Source organism: Lissotriton helveticus, chromosome 4_1 (genome assembly GCF_964261635.1).
Source record: "Lissotriton helveticus chromosome 4_1, aLisHel1.1, whole genome shotgun sequence".
NCBI lineage: Eukaryota > Metazoa > Chordata > Amphibia > Caudata > Salamandridae > Lissotriton > Lissotriton helveticus.
The window spans coordinates 26308222-26329044 of NC_136063.1; the positions used below are offsets into that span (position 1 = coordinate 26308222).

At 46.9% G+C, this 20823-nt stretch overlaps 1 protein-coding gene across 1 annotated transcript in view; it reads left to right on the top strand.

The window, feature by feature from the left end:
* LOC144826922 (uncharacterized) overlaps positions 1-17638 on the top strand; it is a 29592-nt gene extending 11954 nt beyond the window's left edge. Inside the window, exons 3-4 of the mRNA XM_078685383.1 lie at positions 5392-5586; positions 17438-17638. Of these exons, the coding sequence (XP_078541509.1) occupies positions 5392-5585 (194 nt within the window). The 3' untranslated portion in view covers position 5586; positions 17438-17638. The remainder of the gene's footprint in view (positions 1-5391; positions 5587-17437) is intronic.
* Positions 17639-20823: the final 3185 nt, after the last annotated feature.

A 20823-nucleotide genomic window follows, 5' to 3' on the forward strand; every position in this document is an offset into this window, starting at 1 on the left:
TGAGGCCACGTGCAGCAGGGTTTGGTGCAGGGCCAAAGGGTGTGAGCCAGGAGTGGCTCCCAGGGCCCGTGGGATGCCGGATGAGCGTGAGGCCACGTGCTGCAGGGTTTGGTGCAGTGCCAAAGGCTGTGAGCCAGGAGTGGCTCCCAGGCCCCGTGGGATGCCGGATGGGCGTGAAGCCAGCTGCAGCAGGGTTTGGTGCGATGCCAAAGACTGTGAGCCAGGAGTGTTACCCAGACCCCGTGGGATGCCGGATGGGCGTGAGGCCACGTGCAGCAGGGTTTGGTGCAGTGCCAAAGACTGTGAGCCAGGAGTGGCTCCCAGGCCCCGTGGGATGCCGGATGAGCGTGAGGCCACGTGCTGCAGGGTTTGGTGCAGTGCCAAAGACTGTGAGCCAGGAGTGGCTCCCAGACCCGGTAGGACGCCGGATGGGCGTTAGGCCAGCTGCATCAGGGTTTGGTGCAGTGCCAAAGACTGTGAGCCAGGAGTGTTACCCAGACCCCGTGGGATGCCGGATGGGCGTGAGGCAAGCTGCAGCAGGCTTTGGTGAAGGGCCAAAGGCTGTGAGCCAGGAGTGTTACTCAGACCCCGTGGGATGCCGGATGGGTATGAGGCTAGGTGCAGCAGGGTTTGGTGCAGTGACAAAGACTGTGAGCCAGGAGTGTTACCCAGACCCCGTGGGATGCCGGATGAGTGTGAGGCCACGTGCTGCAGGGTTTGGTGCAGTGCCAAAGACTGTGAGCCAGGAGTGTTACCCAGACCCCGTGGGACACCGGATGGGCGTGAGGCCACGTGCAGCAGGGTTTGGTGCAGTGTCAAAGGCTGTGAGCCAGGAGTGTTACCCAGACCCCATGGGAGACCAGAAGAGCGTGAGGCCAGCTGCAGCAGGGTTTGGTGCAGTGCCAAAGACTGTGAGCCAGGAGTGTTACCCAGACCCCGTGGGATGCCGGAAGGGCGTGAGGCCAGGTGCAGCAGGGTTTGGCGCAGGGCCAAAGGTTAAGAGCCAGGAGTGGCTTCCAGACCCCGTGGGATGCCGGATGGGCGTGAGGCCACGTGCTGCAGGGTTTGGTGCGATGCCAAAGACTGTGAGCCAGGAGTGTTACCCAGACCCCGTGGGATGCCGGATGGGTATGAGGCCAGCTGCAGCAGGGTTTGGTGCAGTGCCAAAGGCTGTGAGCCAGGAGTGTTACCCAGATCCCGTGGGACGCCGGATGAGCTTGAGGCCACGTGCAGCAGGGTTTGGTGCAGTGCCAAAGACTGTGAGCCAGGAGTGGCTCCCAGGCCCCGTGGGATGCCGGATGAGCGTGAGGCCACGTGCTGCAGGGTTTGGTGCAGTGCCAAAGACTGTGAGCCAGGAGTGGCTCCCAGACCCGGTAGGACGCCGGATGGCCGTGAGGCCAGCTGCAGCAGGGTTTGGGGCAGTGCCAAAGACTGTGAGCCAGGAGTGTTACCCAGACCCCGTGGGATGCCGGATGGGCGTGAAGCCAGCTGCAGCAGGGTTTGGTGCGATGCCAAAGACTGTGAGCCAGGAGTGTTACCCAGACCCCGTGGGACGCCGGATGGCATGAGGCCAGGTGCAGCAGGGTTTGGTGCAGGGCCAAAGGCTGTGAGCCATGAGTGTTACCCAGACCCCGTGGGACGCCGGATGGCGTGAGGCCAGGTGCAGCAGGGTTTGGTGCAGTGCCAAAGACTGTGAGCCAGGAGTGTTACCCAGACCCCGTGGGATGCCGGATGGGCGTGAGGCCAGCTGCAGCAGGGTTTGGTGCAGTGCCAAAGGCTGTGAGCCAGGAGTGTTACCCAGATCCCGTGGGGCACCGGATGAGCGTGAGGCCACGTGCAGCAGGGTTTGGTGCAGTGCCAAAGACTGTGAGCCAGGAGTGGCTCCCAGGCCCCGTGGGATGCCTGATGAGCGTGAGGCCATGTGCAGCAGGGTTTGGTGCAGGGCCAAAGGCCTTGCACCCAGCCTACAGAAGACTGTCAGCCCCAGTGGTGTGCAGCCTTTAGCCATACCTGTCTTGGGCTTCGCATAGAACCTGGCATGTACTAATGACTTTGGTACTGATTAATGACCTGGCACAATATTTGATAGGCTGTAGCAAGTTTAGCTCAGTGAGGGAATCTTGGGTTTCAGATAGATACATATATTCAGCCATATCTACCAGTGGGCACAAGGCGTGCCAAACATGCCACTGGCTTTGCACAAACATACTGAGCCCTGCTGATTTTGTAAAGGGTGATAAGAATAATGAGGTGAGAGGCGAACAAATCATAGCTCTAAATTATACAACCTGCTAAGCTGTCCTATATACCCCAACCACTACACATACATCAACTGAGTTTGCCGGAATCATGGCTGATCTACCAATGAAGAAACTGACGACAGAGGATAGGAATCTCCTAGAGGGAAAGATTGCAGCTGAGAAAACTTGGAGAGTCACTTGGTCAAATACAATCAGGGAAGCTTCAGGTTGAATTTAAGGCTTCCTTGTCACGTCTGGGAGAGACTCTCACCAAGTTTTCTTTTGGACCCTGGAGGGGTGGTGGCTCCCACCCATACGTCCAAAATGGCCATTATACCTAAACCCGGCCATACCCCCGATCAATGCCCCTCATACTGTCCCATCTCCTTCCTAAACGTGGAGGTGAGGATTTGGTCAAAAGTCATTGCCACCTGTCTGTTTAGAGTGATCTGCTTGTTTGTTCATGTGACCGATTCAGGCTTTATGCCCATTCAGTCCACTAGGCACAACATCTGATGTGTCCTCAATGCATGTGCGCTGGCTACCAAGATGTCCATGTCCTAGCCATTTTTCCTGCCAAACTTCCACAACGCTTTTGATTCTGTAGGGCGAGGCTAATTGTTTTCACTGCTTACCAAAATTAACTTTGGCCCAATTTGCGCTATACAATAATAATACACAGATTTGGCAGCGTGGGTCCAGACATTTGGTTGTTCCTTCTCAGATGTGCTATAGGGGGCTCAAAGGGGGGGGGCACACATTTTCACCCTTGATATTTGCCATGGCCAGTGAGCCGAGTGGTGGAGGGTTGATACTCAAGCCCCATAATACGGCTGGCACCGGGGGTGGCCATAAGCCCTCCCATGCGTCGGATAGCCCCTGGCCGTCTGATGTCACAGTAGGTGTGTGCGGAGGACGGCCCCGGCCGTCCTAACCCCGCCCACTCATTAATTCGCTTGCACCACAGGGGAATTTGCGCAGCGTGCAAGGGGTTAAGAGCAGCACTCATAGTGGCGATGTTGTTATTTCCCTAAAAGAATCACACTGGTGCAGACTCTGGGTTACTCAGATCCTGAATATTTTTGAGAACTTGTGGCTCACCATCACTCCCGCCAAGTCTTCACCAAGTCCCACTAGCCACCAGTGCCTTCCCTGCAGCCTATGGTGATTGTGAGCATACTACAGCTGCTCCTGGAGGGACTAAGAAGCCTTGGGGTGTGTGTAACGTGGGATGCACAGTGGGCGTGGACAAAGAAAATCCAGCTGCACCTAGACTTGAAAGACCAAGGACTTCAGATTATGGTTAATACTCCCTTCGTGCTTTCTAGGGTGTTCTGCTGTCTTCAAGTACTTCAACTACTGAATCCATCTTACAGTACTCCCTCCTCTTTTTTTATTGACATTACTGCAGCCCTGAGGGGCAATTATGTGGCACCAATACACCTCTGGAATCACATTATTGAAATGTTCAAATAATCTTTGACGGCCAATGGAGGCCCCTGAGATCACATCATAGTATAGGGCATCCCACTTAGTTATTCTTAATAGGGGATGGTTTGACAAGCTTGGGGGCATATTATCAAGTCAGGCGATAAAATTATCGCCGCTTTAGAGGCAGATAAATGCAGCTAAGACGGCGATAATTGGCTTGATAATATGCTCAATGGAATTCCAATTCAAGCCCATGTTAGATGTGAAGGCCATCTAACCCGAACTTCAATTGGAATACCATAGAGCATATTATCAAGCCCATTATCGCCGTTTTAGCTGCATTTTTCTGCCGCTAAAGCGGCGATCATTTCATCGCCTGTCTTGATAATATGCCCCTTGGGGGCATATCATCAAGGGCCTTATCTCCGATTTTTTGGCTTTAAAAGCCAGAAAAACTGAGATAATGTTTTCGCCCTATCAACAAGAGGGTGCTAACATGCATAATCGCATGTTAGCACCCTTTTTCTCTACGCCTCCTTTTGCATCTCTAATGAGGTGCAAAGTGGGCGTTCCTTCCCAAAATAACTAGAGAAATATCGCTAACCAACATATCTCCAATTATCAATGGGCACGCTAACAAGCATAGCGATAAGAAAAGTAGCGCTAACCGTGATTATCTCTACTTTCCTTATGTCTGATTTTAGCTTGACTTAGCCATGATATCCAATGGAAGGTGGATATCATGGTTAAGTCTGCCCTGGACTATCAACAACATAGCGCAAAACGTTGTGGGATTATCGCTGGAATCCAAGCGATAATTCCACATTTGCCAGCTAACTCAATTATTTTTATCGCTCTGGAGATAAGCGTTGCTGATAGCTCACTATCTATGCGAAATGAACAAGCAATAGCCGGCGATAATTATCCTAACGCTAAGTGCGCTTAGCGATAATTACCGCCGGTTGTTGATGATATGCCCCTTGGAGAGCTGGCCTTTACATCGTAGAAATGGGTGATTCCGAGTTGCAATGGTCCCTCACTTTAGCTTTGCGGAGGACTAACTTTAGTTTCTACTACAAAACAAACTCCCTCTAAAGGAAATGCTTTCAGTCTACAGCTTTGATTCAACCAAGATGGTGTCAGGTGTGTCACACTTTTCTCATAAGTAAGACTGTTAGCGCTCTAGTTGTTCATTAGAACACTCTGGGAGACTGCAGCAGAACACATGGGAATCAACTAACAGGAATCTGCTTCTGAACAGAGAGCATCTAATGTCACAATATCAATCATTTGTTGGGAGTACCATGCTAATTGTAGCAAGTGTAGTGTTCTTAGATGCTTTTACCCTATTTTCCTTCCAACTAAAGAGCAGCGCAAATATCCAAAGTGATAGAAGACCATTGCAAACCATTGCACCCACCAAGGCACTGCCCAATCAAAATAACCTCCGTAGAAACTGGAGAACCTAGAGAATATGCATCACACCTCCCAAAATCTACTTTCTTACTGTGCCTCTTGATAAGGAGCTGAGAAAGAACAGATGATACATCGGAATGAAGGATAAAGCTAGAGACCGTGATGCGACTATTGCCAAATATCAGAGTGAATGGGCAAGGAGTTCCTCGGCTACTGCCACATATATTCTTGTCTGTCTCCATGCAAAATATTCTATTGAAAACCTACACATTTTTTAAATATAACTTCCTGTCTTTCTTTATAGGCTCAAGCACAGTCGTCACCAACTTCTGTGCCATAACCTGCAATCCAGGAACTACTACTCTAGGAGGAGCAACTAGTAGACTTTCTTGTTGCCAAACGGACCTCTGCAATGGAGCAACCAGCATGAAGATTAGCTACACAATGCTCTTCTTTGCAGCTGGCATTAGTGCCCTTTTTCTCAAAGGAGGACTCTAAGGTGAGAATTAGCATCGGATACCTCTTTCCATCCTATTTTACAGGTTATGTGTGGGGCATGGGCTTCATGATGTGTTGCAAAAGGACATTGAGGTCAATCAGCGTGAGCGAACTCCCTTCAGATAGATGTGAATGATCTCCTCAAAGCCAGGGAATGTATGGTGGTACCCGGTACCCGTTACTTGGCTAACCTGTGGCGTAAGTGGGGATATGATGATTCAGGGGGATACTGAGACATGTTGGGTCTTTCAACCAGAAGGGGAAATTTCTCTGGCAGTAGATGCCACTAATCTTCTACTCATGGCCAGGTTGTGGATTGAGGAAAACCCATGATCACTCTGTGGCTAACTTGTCTTAATGGAGACATGATGATCTAGCGGGGATCCTGAAGCACCCTAGGTCTATCTGTTGCGGGGCACAGGGCCCTCTCAGAGCAGATTCTTCTACTCAAGGTCAGTCTGTAGATGTTAGGATCCAGCGACCATATGGACTCATAATGAGCTGAGTGGATTATCATACGTGGATCTCACAAGGAGATGGAGGTTATCCAGGGCATTATTTTGCACACAGTGCCCCACAACTTATCCATACCGACTGAGCGGAGGTGGCTAGGAAGTAGGAGGGGCAATTGTTGTGCAGTGCTTTGTGGGTGAGTGTAAGGAGTTGGAACTTGGTAAATGTACGTATGCGGAGCAAGTGAAGTTCTCTGAGATAAGATAGTTTGAGAATGAGACGTGCCCAGACATTTTGGATGTTTTGGAGCCTGGTCAGAAGCTTCTTAGAAATTTGAGTGTAAAGTGTTTTGCCATAGTAAATTATGCTGGTTATCAGGGCCTGTGTAACTGTCTTCCTGTGCTTTATGGGTACCCATTTGAGGATATTTCTCAGCATTCTCTGGATGTGGAATCAAGTAGGGGTCACTGTGTTTAATTAATCCATCATGTCAAGCTCGTTTTCTATGTTGATTTCTGGTGTGGGCGGAGGGGGTGGGTGTGGGGGTGTTGTCTGTTGGCCACAAGGTGGAGTCCCTGGCAGGACCCTTCCTTTTGAAGTGTAGGGTGGTGGGTTGACTTTATGGGTTCTTCCTGTGAGGAAGGAGTAGATTCAATTGAGGGTGGGTCCTTGGATGCCTGTTTCATGTAGTCTTCTTGTCAGGGAGCAGTGGGAGACGGTGTCTAAGGTTGCTGAGAGGTTGAGTAGTATGAGGGCTGCAGCATCTCCACGGTCGAGGATCAGCCAGATGTCATCTGTGCCTGAGCTGAGAGCGGTCTCAGTACTGTGGTCGGTATGGAAAATGGATTGTGTGGTGTCTAGAAGTGAGCAAGATGCTTGTTCCTAACCTTATCTTTGACCATGGCTGGGTTGGGTAAAAGGGAGATCAGACTGTAGTTTGATAGTTGAATGAAGATGGATGAAGGTTTCTTTAGCAATGTGTTGACCCTAGTGTGTTTCCAGGAATTCAGGAATGTCTTGGAGGTGATGGAGTTGTTCGGGGTGTGGGTGAGGCCTTTTCTGATAGGGAAGGTTCCAATATAGTACTTGTTTTGGGGCAGGTGTCTGTTGGAGTGGCTGGTCCTCATGATGTTGGATTTCTCTTACATTGTGAAAGTTACCCAAGCAGTCAGGGTTATTTTGAGGGTGTGGTAAAGGAGTTGCGGGCCCGTTGAAGGCTGCAGCTGTTATAGATGTCTTTGATTTTGTTGCTGAAGAAGTCCAAAAGGTTGTCACACACTTCTGTTGAGGAGTTAATGGTGTTTGTGGGGAAAATCTGGTGAGGTGAAATATTTGATGGCGTCTATGCGTTCTGCTACAGCTTCTTTAGTTTGCTGGTGGTAGCATCTCAGGGCTGCTCTGCATGTCTCCATGTCATTTTCACAGTGGTTAGTTCTCCATTTTCTGTCCAATTGTTTACAGTTTTGTTTTGTTTCATGGAGTGCCTCAGTATACTAGCTGGCCTGCTTTAGTGTCCTGCTCTGTGTATTGTGTTTATGAGGTGCCAGAGAGTCGTTTCATGTTGTGATCCATTCTTTGAGATGTTCGATGTTGCTGTTGAGGTCATTGGTAGGTTTTGGCTGGTTCTGGCTTAGGGCGTTGAGCAAATTGGATTCTGAGATGCTTCTCTAGCTGCGTTTTATTTAATTTTATTTATTTAAAAAGTTTTATATAGCGCTAGCCAGACCGGGGGGTATCGCAGCGCTTCATATCAGTTACAGAGCAAATGAAATAAGAGCAGAACATAATACAATAATGCAGGACAGACGTAATGACAATGACACAGAGTTCCGTTGCGAGGACGGGAAAGCACCGCATCCAGGAGGGGTGAGGCGTCAATCTCAGGGCTCCAGAGGGTTTTGAGCAGATTCTTTAATTTAGTGAAAGAAGGAATAGTTTTGATGTGAGGGGGAATAGAGTTTCAGATTTTGGGCGCGTTATCAGCGAAGGACCTGGCCGCGGTTTTTTGTTTTCGTGATTTTAGCGGGATGAGGAGTAGGGTGTTAGAGCTTCTGAGAGATCTGTTCTGGATGGGCTTTTTTGAGTTTAGCCACCAGATATTCAGGTTTGCCTGTGTGAAGGGCTTTGTGGGTGAGGCAGGCTGTTCTGAAATTCGCCCGCAATTCTATTGGTAGCCACTTGAGGTCTTTGAGTGCAGGAGAGATGTGATAAAATGTCATTATTCCCGTGACCATTCTGGCAGCCGCGTTGAGAGTTCTTTTCAGAGGGGCAAGATGTGTTTTTGCTATTCCAGAGAGGACTGCGTTCCTATAGTCCAGTCCAGACAGCACCAAAGCCTGGGTGGCTTGTTTAAGATCTTTGGGTGGGATAAAAGGTTTAATTTTGTTCAGAAGCTTCAGGTTAAGGAAGGCGCTCTTCGCCGAGATCTTAATGTGTTTGGTCATGTTGAGTTTTGAGTCTAGGGTGATGACTAAAGATTTGACAGATTCAGCCAGGGTGAGGTTCCCATTGAGCGCATCGATAGCTTTTAACCACTCTACCATTAGTGGGTTCTCATCTTTGTTTGAAATGAGAAGTAGTTCAGTTTTGTCTGGGTTCAGTTTTAAGTGGTTACTAGTCAGCCAAAGTTGCACTTCTCTTAGTGTTTCGTTGAGTCTTTGAATGTCTGTGGCCGAGGAGATTTCCAAATAAATTTGAGTATCGTCAGCATACAAGTGAAAAGGGATGTTGGCTTTTCTGAGTAGGGAGGTGAGGGGTTCCATGTAAATGTTGAAGAGTTGAGCGGAGAGCACTGATCCTTGGGGTACTCCCCTATTGAGGGGGTGGTGGTCGGACTCAAAGGTTTTGATTTTGATTTTCTGGAAGCGGTTGTGGAGGAAAGAAGCAAACCATTTGAAGACCACCTAGTCCAGACCGGCCCTGTCTTCGAGAGCCTTGAGGAGAAGTTTGTGGTCAACTGTGTTGAATGCTGCCGACAGGTCTAGGAGAATGAGGAGGCAGTATTGATCAGAGTCCAATGATTTGTGGATATCATCAAATATGCTGAGGATCGCGGTTTCAGTGCTGCAACCGTTCCTGAATCCCGACTGATGGGAGTCGAGAAGGTTGGTATTGTCCAGGTGTTGGGTTAGTTGTTGGAGTACACATTTTTCTAGGACTTTGGAGAGGAGGGGAAGGTTGGAGACAGGTCTGACGTTGTTCAGGTCGTTGATGTCAAGGCCTTGTTTTTTCAGCAGTGGGGTTACTTGTCCCACTTTCAGACAATCTGGAACGACTTCGGTTTTTAGGGAGCTGTTAATAATCCTACACCAGAGTGGGGCTAGGTGGAGTTTGAGCTTTTTGGTGAGTTGAGCAGGTAAAGGGTCTAGGGCATGGGATGACGGTTTGAAGGTGGAGATAAGTTTAGTTATCTCTTCTTCAGGAATGGGCTGGAAGAGTGACCAGGGTTTAGTAGAGAGAGAGGGAGCGCTACCAAACACCCCACCCGGGCTGCTACCGGAAAGGGGGGTGCAATTGGTGTCGAGAGATCGCTCGATCTTGGAGATGTTATCATTGAAGAAGTTGGCGTAGTTGTCGCACCGTTCTTTGGATGCAAGCCCTAGGGACGTATCAGGTTTGGAGGTTTGGCATCTGATGATATTAAAGAGCTCCTTGGGTCTGTTCTTGGCGCTATCCAGTGCGGAGCGAAAGTACATGGATTTTTTTTTTATATGACTGTTGTATTTCTTCCGGAAAGCTCTAAGTTGGTCACAAAGAACGGTAGTGGGCATGTTCCTCCATCGTCTTTCTGTGGCTCTTAGTTGCCTCCTTTCATCATTGATGTCTGAGTCGAACCAAGATCTGGACGGAATATGACGATTTTTTTTTAGTTTCAGGGACGCAAGTTGGTCGAGCAAGGTTACCATATTCGAGTTATAAAGCGAGGTGTGATCAGTTGTGGAGAGCTCGTTGTCGCTAGGGAGGAGCAAATTTAGCTTCTCTTCCATGACATTTAGGGGAATCTGGGTGATATTTCTGGATCATTTCGGGGGGTCGTGAACAGGAGGAAGGGTTAAGATTTTTTGGTTGATGTGGAATAAGATCATGTGGTGCTCAGACCAGTCAACTGGAAGAATGTTTTTGATCATGATTGCATCACGGTGGGCGATGATGGCAACTAAGGTTGCTCCTTTGTTGTGAGTTTCTTCCAAGCAGTGTTGGGAAAGGTTATTGTCACACAGGAGGTTATTGAGAGATTGAATTAGAGAGTTGTTGGTTTCATTACAGCGCAGGTTAAGATCACCCAGGATTAGGGAGTTAGTGTCTTTTAGTGCGCAATGGACAATCAGGTCGGATAAGTGTTCACCAAATGTGGGGGTGTTGCCTGGAGGGTGATAGGGAAGGTGACAGGCTAAAGGGCTGTTGTCATTAGACTTAATGGTGACAGAAATACATTCAAAGGAGCTGCACTGGCAGGAGTCAGTTACAGTGATGTCTATGTCATCCTTGTGGATGATGGCTACACCTCCACCTCGTTGATCTTTTTAATCTTTGTTGACGATGGTGTAACCTGGGGGTACGATCATATCAAGACAGGGAGGGGAAATCTCATTTAGCCATGTCTCCGTGATGAGCGCAATGTCTAGATCATGAGAGAGGATGGCTTCTGCTAATTCCGTTGCATGTTTGGGAGCAGATCTACTGTTAATGAGCAGGCAGTTAGTGGATTGTTTCTTTTTACTAGGATACTTTTCTGATGGGGCCCTGGGTATGGAGGACAGGGAGGGCGGGGTCTTGAGGCTTTTGAGGGGGGTATTCTCATCTGAAGCCTGTGATCACTTGGATATTGGATAATGGATTTAGGGGAGGCTGTGGGGGAGAGTCGTAAGTAGCGGCTAAGTCCGCTGCTTTTTCCGCGGACATTGCTGCTCTGGTCCTGGACTGTCTTTAAATCTGGGTTACCCCATCCTTAATCGGGGGACTCTGAAGCCTGGACACAGGGGATTTGATTCTAGCGCGGGTCTGTGGCTTGATCTCAGCGTCGGTTTTTGTAGGCCTCTGGAGCCAGTTTACGAAGGTGAAGGAGGGCTCAGAGTGGGGTTTTAGGAAGTTGGAGTTGGTCGGTGAGGAGGGCCTGGTATGGGATTGCTGGGGCATTCGAGCCTTGTCTAGGATGATTAGGATTTCATCAAGGCCTCTGAATATTATTTCTAGCTGATTCTCTAATAGGGCCAGCCGGTGCATTATGATTTCCGAGGCAGGGGGCATGCAGTTGTGGGTATGGACCGCCCTTGAGGAGGGGGGCAAGATCGCATTGTGGGGTCCAGTGCTAATTGGGTTGCCCAGACTGCCACTATCCACGACCCTCAGTGAGGGGTCGAGTCCAGAGCTCTTCCTGTGTGGTTCTACAGGATTGAAAAGGGGGTAAGTGGACCAGACTCGTGGGATGGTGATGAGTGTAGAGGAGGGTGAGTCTGAAAAGGTGAAGGGGTCAGATCCACCTAGAACGATTGATGATCGTGGTTAATATGAACGGAGGAGTGGGAGGAGCGACTAGCAGGGGGACTGAATGGTCTCACCAGGGGGAGGGAATGGGTATTTGCGTCCCCTGGTGGGGAAGGGTGACCGGGGAAGGGGGTTGGGGCGGGGCATATCGAAGGGAGTGCAGATGGGCGGAACGGAGAGCAGGGAAGAGGGAGTCGAAGGCCTAAAAGTTCTCGTTGTTAGCCTGTATCAAAACTGTACCATTAGAGTAGGATGGCTGCGGTGCTGTCAGATGCCGACTCGGAGGTCAGCCAGGTTTACATAGGGGGGAGAAGTTCTGGGACGTCAGTGTCCAAGATGTCCTAGATTTCCATGGTGTGTTGGCTAAGTGCTTGGGTGTTGAGAAACATGCATAAACGTTTGTCCTGGTGTGTATGTTTGTTGGTGGGTGTGTGTGTGTTCTCTGTTTGGTTGTAGGTGGTGTTAACGTAGTGGGTGTGGTGTTGTTTGTGAAGTGCCATTGACTGAAAGTAAATGATCCATCTGTGTAGCATGGTGTGGCGTGTCAGCGATGAGTAGGAGGACACCACTGTGGATCTTCCATTCCGCATCTCCTCCAACGCCCTCACCTATAATACTGGCTGTGTGAGCATTGGGGAAATCACACCATAAACTTTTAATCAATTCGAATACATGACGTTACAACGCAAACATTTACAACACATGCTTTTACAACATGTTTTACATCACAACTACCATTACAGCGCACGTTTTTTTTTTTATTCCTCATATTGCGAATATGTAGATAGGAAGGTGTTTGGGAGTTTGACGGTCTTTTTTGCGAGAGTTATACCTTCACTGCCCCAAAGTATCTATCGATGGTTCAAGGGGAGTTTCCCGTAGTGCTAATTTTGACCAGTCAGTTTGCTCCTGTGTACCTTTATCATACACAATAATTCCGTTATTTCTGGAAGTAGCTAGCCTGTAAGGCTACTCGGCAGATTTCAAATCCTGCCTGGAATTATTGTCCCGCTTTAATCATTGGAAATATATCAAAAAAGAAAAAAGAAAAAAGAAAAAGGAGAAATTCTAGGTTATCATCTAGAGGTGATATAGCTTTCCCAAATCTCCCAGTATAGGGATCTTTTAGAGCGTTTCCCTTTTCTTTCTAAACTGCAGGTTTTTATTACAGAATTTAGCCAGTTTTCATAATTTGGTGGTGCCGGTTTTAGCCAATTAATACAGATTTCTCTTCGTGCTAACAATATCAAAACAAATAATAAACTTTCTTGGTGTTTACTTAGCTTTATCATGCCTGGTTGAGTAGTAAAGTGGATCCCAAAAATAATTAAAGATTTACTTACAGTTATAGGCGTTGCCATTACCGCAGTTAGTGTCTTACCGATCTCTTGCCAATAATGCGCAAGTGCTGGACAGCAGTAGAACATGTGAATATCATTCACCTTCTCTTCTCCACACTTGCAGCATGATTTTACTGGCGCGCCTTTAAATTTTGATAGTCTTTTGGGTGTCCAGTATGCTCTATGAATAGAAAAAAGATGATTTCTTTTTAGAGCTGCCGGATTTTCACATAACCAGCATTTTTCTACTGATTTTTTCCAAATTAGCTTTAGATCCATGACTTCGTTTGGTAGGTCTTTTCTCCATATTTTTTCCGGTATTATTAAATCCTCTTCGCCAGATTCAATTAGAGCCCAATACCATTTCGAAACTTCCTTTTTTATTGTGGTTTCTGTTATCATTTCTTCTTCTAAGTTGCCCGTGTCTATTGCCCCTTTTGGGACGGTGTTAGCCCAGCTACTCAATTGGTAGAATTTAAACTTTGATAATTTTCCTTCTGTGATTGTTTGTAAATGTTCCCACGATATTAAGGGATTTTCAACCAGAAGTTGTCCCCATTTTTCAATTCCAGATTGTCTAAGTGTCCTAGATAGCGAGTCTTTTAGACACTCCGGCGGGCCATATTGCTGTGATATGGTATCTTTACTACATTTCTTATCTGGCTCCAAAGTTTAACAGCGTTGTTTAAAATCTTCAGTTTTACTTTTTTGAAAAAGTTTGGGTGACCAAATTTGAAGAGGAAATGGTCTTCTCCCTTCGTTAGATGTTGTAAAAAATGTGGATAAGCATAATGTTCCTTCAGCAAGACTCTAAAATTTTTAAATTGAAAAGATCTGTAATACTCATATATATCAGGGCTTGCTATTCTACCTTGTTCCTTTCTTCTCCTGAGTTTATTCCATGATATTCTTGTACTTTTTGCTGACCAGATAAAACTGGATATTTCTCCTTGTATTTTTTTTAGGGCTTCTTTTTTGAACTCTAACGGAATGTTGTTGAAAAGATAAGTAGATTTGGGTATGATTGTCATTTTTATTGCATTAGATTTGCCCAGAAAACTTAACGGTAGACCTGACCAGGTTTTGAGGAGTCTTCTCATTTCTTTAGCCACTATATTTAGGTTTAGTTGTGGAGTGTTTTCCAGCTCTTTTGTTGTAGTAATGCCTAAATATTTTATTTTGTCCTTTGAGAAAGGTGAGTTTGGGTTAGTGTTCCAGCTCATTGCCTCTGTCTTACCGTTGTTAATCAAATATCCTGAAACCTTGCCAAAGTTATTCATTGTATCATCAATCGCTGGTTTTGAGAGGTTGTAATTATCAGTAAACACCAGCAGGTCATCTGCATATAGTGCAACTTTCTTTGACAGCGCACGTTTTTACAACGCATGCCATTATAATGGATTTTTAGAAACTACTTTTACAACGCATTCTATTACAACGCATACCATTACGACGCATACCATTACGATGCACAATACGTTTAGGGTAACAGTAGGGTAAGTGTTGGGTAGTGTAGGGGTAAACATTACTATTCCCACTCCAGTGAGTGCAACAGTAGAGTAAGTGTTGGAAAATGTAGGGGTAAAATTACTATTCCCACTCCGGTGAGGGCAACAGTCAGGTAAGTATTGGATAGCGTGGGCGTAAATAATACTATTCCCATGTACCCTAAAACCCATGCCCACTCTAGAACTAGAAAAAATCTCCATTACTTACCTTATAATGTGTTGTAATGGCATGCGTTGTATTGGTATGCGTTGTAAATGCATGTGTTGTAATGATATGCGTTGTAGTAACGTGTTTTAATGCCTGCATTGTAATGGCATGCAATGTAAATGCGTTTGCGTGGTAACTTCTGCATTGTAAAGGTAGTGAGTTGCAATGGAGAAGTGAGGCTCACTGGTTAGAGGAGGCAGACCTGGAAGCAGAGGTCAGCCCGGGACCAGGGTTCAATTCCCGGCTCGGAGGGGTCTTGAGTCCTAAAATGTCCATGGACTTGACAATTCTCGCTCCGGTGCCTACTCGATTCACGGGTTCACACTCTGCGAATCTGGGCAATAGCTTGCTTAATCTCCACAACGGCCCCTCGCGGCGGGATGCCTGGCTTTCACCTTGCGCATACCCTGCCGGAGTTATCTCACAGGGGAATACCAGGACAGGTTCCCTAAGCAAGCGCTTAGAAACCGCTCGGTGATTTGCGCCATATAAATTCCTGTACATTTACATATTTACATTTACAATGATTGATTAGTAATGGTTGTTTCCCCTCAACTCATCTTATGTTAGAAAGTAAGTGATGCTAGGTTAAGACATGGGTCACAAAGCATCTTTGCCAGGTGCTATTACGGCAGTGTTTTGTTCTAAACACCATTTACTTCTGCATTATGAAAACAGGATTCTAGAGATGGTGATGAATGACATGATTATTTATGCATACTTGCCGTGTAACAATTTGATGTACTGCTGATGTGTCCCGTTGTTTTTGTGCTACATTATTGCAATGTGATTTTGTTTTGTTCTGTAGTTTTTGTGTTGTGTTGTCTTTTGACTGTTCTGCTGTGTTTTGCCAAGTTAAGTATTAATTGTGGTGTTATTCAACCAATTAATCAATCAATCAATTCGTTTGTAGAGCGTTGGCTTGTCACCCAGAATGGGTCTCAAGGCACTGAGGGAGAGGACAGTTATGTTCTTTTATGTATGTTATTCTATTGTGTTTAGGAGTTTTTTTTTTTTGCAGAGTTTTATATAGCGCAAACTAGACCCGAACCGAATCAGGTATCAGAGCGCTTTACATAGCACCAGTTACGTTACATGAGGACACATACATTTTTAGGCACGGGGAGAAAGTGATTTGCCCAGAATCACAGGAGGTTTTGGCGTCGTTACCCAGACTCGAACCCAGATCCCCAGGTCCGAGGTCGAACGCCCTTAAAACAAATGCAGCTACATTTCCAGCCAAAAGCAGCACACGCCTTGAAATTTCCTGTAAAAAGCACCATATTATACTGGTCTATAAAATAGATGAAATGCTGCAGCATCACTAACGCTAGTCTGGTGCCCTTCAGTTATAGTTTGAGGCATTTTCAATTTTAGCTTGGGCATCTTGAGCAGTAGACTAGCCCGTTGCCACCGTTAGCCTTAGGGCCTTCATTGGTAGACTATGGCATTGCTTATGGTAGCCTTAACACCTTCGCTGCGGTGGCTATTCTGCCGCAGTGCTAAGGGGACGGGGACACACACGCGGCGCGTCCATGCTGGTGACGGAACTGCTCCGTCACCAGCCTCTGTTGAGCTGTGCTCATGACGGAGCGGTTCTGTCATGGCCCAGCCAGCTCAATAGAACATGCCGCGCAGGTGCGAAATCAGCGCCGCGCAGGCGCATCGGGCGGGCCATGACAGAACCGCTCAGTCATCAGCACAGCGCTACCGCGGCTGATGACAGAGCGGTTCCGTCATCAGCACGGAAGTGGTTAAGTGATAGACTACGGACGTGCCTATGGCAACCGGTAGATGTTCAAAAGAAAAAGCTTTGCTAGTGGTTGCCCTTGGTACTTCAGTGGTTTACTAGGTTATCGCCAACAGTAGCCTGGGGTTCTTGAGTAGTTGAATAGGGCACTGCATATGGTAACCTGGGGTTCGTCAATAGTTGCCTAGAGCATGTCATATGGTTACGAGCAGGTCCTTGTGCCAGATCCCCCAGCAACAGTTCTCCTGTCCAGTTTGCCCACAGTCCATCACCCTCTGCCTGGGTCCCTGCTGCCCTCTGTTTGTGCCTCTTCTGCTCGCCTCTTGCCCTTTTTTGCCTTTTCTGTTCATTTTTCTGCCCTCTGTTTTGCCTTTTCTTCTACTTTCGCTGCCCTCCATTTTTCCCTTTTCGCCCCATTATTCTGCTCTCTCTTTTGATCTCTTCTGCTCTGATTTACATTTTCTGCTCATTTTATTTCCCTCTGTTTTGCCTTTTCTGCTAGTTTTTTTGGCATCTGTTTTGCCCTCTTCTGCTATCTTTTGTCTTTTCTGCTGATTTTTCTGCCCTCTGTTTTGCTTTTTCTGCTTATTTTTCTGCCCTCTGTTTTGCCTCTTCTGCGCTCTTGTTTTTCTTTCCTCTGTTTAACTTATTCTGTACATTTCTCCCCTCTTTCTGCCCTATCCCCAAGACCTGTCGCAGTGATAGCGGGTACGACAGGGACCTCGCACCCCAGTGCCCAGGAACCCCTGGGGTGATGGTGCTGCTCTACAAATGCTGATTGATCCCTAGCCTAGGGTCCTTCAATGGTAGACTAGGGCATACCATTACTAATGGAAGCCTAGAGTTCTACAATGTGTTTCTGGTTGGAGTTTGATTTCACAGTATGAAACAAAGACAAGTCAGGTCTTCAGTAAAGTAGAGAGTGGACGGGTTGAGAGGAAGATTTGCTCAAGTGTGGAATATTTGAAAATTGTGTGCAATTGGCGAATGGGAAAGTTAGTACCTACATCTTACCATTTGGTGAAACTTATGTTTTAGTGAATCACTGATTTTTGTTCTTGGCCTATAAAGTAACACATTTTCCTGTTTGTGCTTTCTTTCTTGCCAAGGTGGAGATGTTCCAGACCCTCCTTCTCAGCTTGCCCGGCACCAGCCCCGCCAGCTCCCCCGCTCTGGAACCACTATCCAGAGAGAGGGAAGAATATTTACCTCCTAAGTCCAGGCTAATAATGCTATCCGATGTCTCTCTGAATAATTGCCCTTATGCTTGACCTGCTACTCTATTAGAAAGTAACAAGACCCACTATGTAATTGTTGAATAAAGGTTATTACACAGTTGTCACTCATTCAATAAATGCTGAATACATTTTCCGGCTTATGCTTCCCTGCTTCTTCATTGACTCCTGCATACATGTTTTTGGCCATTTTGTTGTCAACCCTTTGTACAAGAAAACACGCCTTTGAAGAACTCATAATGAGAAAAGAGGGTTTCTTTTGTGCAACAAGACAAGGTGTAATGGCACTGACCGCATCGCGTCGGCAGGGCCAAGTTGCGCCCAAGACTGATGCCCACTCACATTGGGGGCCTCAATTACAAACCCCTTGTGCTGCCTCTGTGCCACTTTTTGATGCAGCGGTGGTGTATTAAGTGCGGCATACTCTGCTATATCTGCAAACTAACACATTGGGTCCAATGCGTCAGTTTGTAGAGGCCTGCGTCACATTATACCCGCACCAAGTAAAATGTATGCAGGGTAGGAATTCCCTGACGCAAAAGTGATGCATTGCTGGAGTTGGTCTCAAAACTGATGCAACTTCAGCAATGCTTCAGGAAAAATAGATGAGTCGCATTGTAAAAGCCCTGCATCATTCCTCACGCCTGGTCTGAGCACCCATAAGTATTTTGACGGTGATGTCATAGAGTGACGCAACAAAATGTTCTACATTTCACTGCATCAGTTCTACGAGGCTTTTTTTAGTGGAAACGCCTACCCTGCACACATTATACCTGACGCAGGTAAAATGTAACTCTACAAACTGATGCACTGGACCCAATGCGCCAGTTTGTAGATATGGAGCAGTGATTGCACCACTGTGGCATAAAAAGAATGACGTAGCGGCAGCGCAAGGGGCTTGTAATGAGGCCCCAGACCTTTTCGCTCAGGCGAGGCTTCTTCTTTGCTGTTCCCTGGTGACCTGAATACTAGCTTGACAACTTTCTTGCACAACGTTGCTGGCATCACCATGTGGTGGCCTCTCCAGAATAAGACATCTGGTGCTAAACTCAGTTAATTTCTCACCCTCCACAGCTGGGATAACAGTTCCCTGTCCGCTGGTACCCATTGGTTGGCGTTTCTCAGGAAAGTATTCCACATTCCTCCTTGGAGGTTGCCGATGACCTTTTGGAGCGCTCCATCTCCTTGGGCTGCTGAGCTCCTGCACAGACACTGATTTTAGGCAGGTACGATGAGTCATAGTCCATACAGAGTCTTCAGTACCTGATGTTGTGGTGCTCTGCATAGTCCCCTGGTTTATGCAACAGTGGTCCCATGCATTCAAGAAATGTAAGCAAAAAATGAATATAGACAGAGTCAATCTATATTAAGAGCGACATGTCCAGCCGGACAGAGGTCTTCCAAGTTTACTCAATAAACATTTAGGTAAAACACAGAGAATACCTTCCACAGATCACACAGTGTGGTACACAAGCCTGTGCCCTACACTAACAGATCAGGTACAAAAGGTAGATATAGAAAGCGAGAACGGGCTTTTTAAGGCAAAAGACGTTTTCTGTTTTTCAATTCAATTGTACAGAATTTGTAAGAGAAGCACCATTACATTACATAGTAATCAAGTTTTGTTTTAGGTGCTAAATAGGTCTGCATAGTCCCCTGACCCACTGGGTGTCGAGATGGGAAGCCAGCCGGATTCTTCGATCCGGGGCCTTATGCACCTATACAATGGTATCACCGTAGCTGCACCCCCTCATTGTGCAATGCCGGTTGGTCGCTGTGAATCATTCCCACCGAATAATTCAGGCATTATTTGTTGGTAATTACCTTGAACATGTGGGCACGCAGGTATATATGAAAATGTTTGCACCCCACTTAATGGCCAGGGCCTCCCTTTCGATGTGTGCATATTGAGTGTCCGTTGAGGTGAGCGCCCTGATAGCGAATGTGATGGGGGCCCTTTGGCCCAGTTCCCTTTCCTGGATCGATACCTCTCCAAGCTCCACCAGGCTGGCATCAATGACCTGTTCTGTTGCCCTCCCGGTGCCCCAGTAGGTACCCTGTGGGATCGCTGAGCAGGGTTTGCCTCATGTTAGCAAAGTTTTCAGCTTCTTTGTTGCTCCAGGCCCAATTCACAGAAGTCTTTGTCAGGGCTCAGAGCGGGTCCAAAGTGTTGTGAGTCTCGGGGAAAAAATGGAAGCAAGTAGGTGGGGAGGGGGCGAGGGGCCTCGTTTATGTCTTCTGACTAATTCCTGGGGTCTATTTTGATCCTGTGTTGTACCAAAGCGCACAACGCCCATAGGGCTAAGAAGGGTTCAGCTCCCCCGCCCCGTCGTGTGTCTCAGGCCGGGCTGCTGCATCGTGAGCTGCCATTGGCTTATCTGGGCAGTGTCTGGAGTCTTATCTCCGGCACGCCTGAGTTCTTCACAGGTCTCTGGTTACGAGGCTTAGTTTTTTTCAGGTTCCAGTACCCCCTGGGCCCCCACTCTGCCTATTTCTTACATTTGTATTTTACATTTACTGCCACAGTGTGAGAATGCATTTTATGAAAAGAAGTATAAAGTAGGGTTGCCAAAAGAAAAATGACAGCCATGTGTTGTTTAAAGAGCCTGCAAAGACCTCGTAATGAAACTAAATAGGTTTGTAAGTTAAAAGTATGTATTCATTTGTAATGTGACTTTTCAAGCAGTCATAGAACACAATTAAAAGTTCTTTCTTTTTATATTTGATGTATGAAGCATGCACAGATAAGTGCTGAATATACGTCTTTAGGTGACTCTATATTTTTCTACAGTTTGGGACATCGAAATAATGAGCTGGCAACCCTAATCATAAGATAGGAAGTATGCTTCAGGATTAAAGCATTATTTATTTCCTCCCCCTCGATCCCTGATTAATGACATAATAGCAATAGTTTAACTTATATCTGAAACCCTACTCCGCCATCAATAACAAGCTGAGTTACTCCAAGTTTTGGGAATGCACCCTTCATTCAGACAACTCACTCCTCATTCTCGTTCTTTACTTTCACACTCACCCTGCACTCACAGTGATAACAACGCACTCACACTGATCACAATGCACTCACACCATTCACCAACTCACCCTGCACTCACAGCGATCACAGTGTCCTAACACTGATCACCATGCACTCAGACCATTCACCAGCTCACCCTGCGCTCACAGTGATCACTCTGCACTCACAATGCCCTTGTGCTGTTCATCCTTTACCTCACCCTGTAGTCACACAAGTACAATACTCA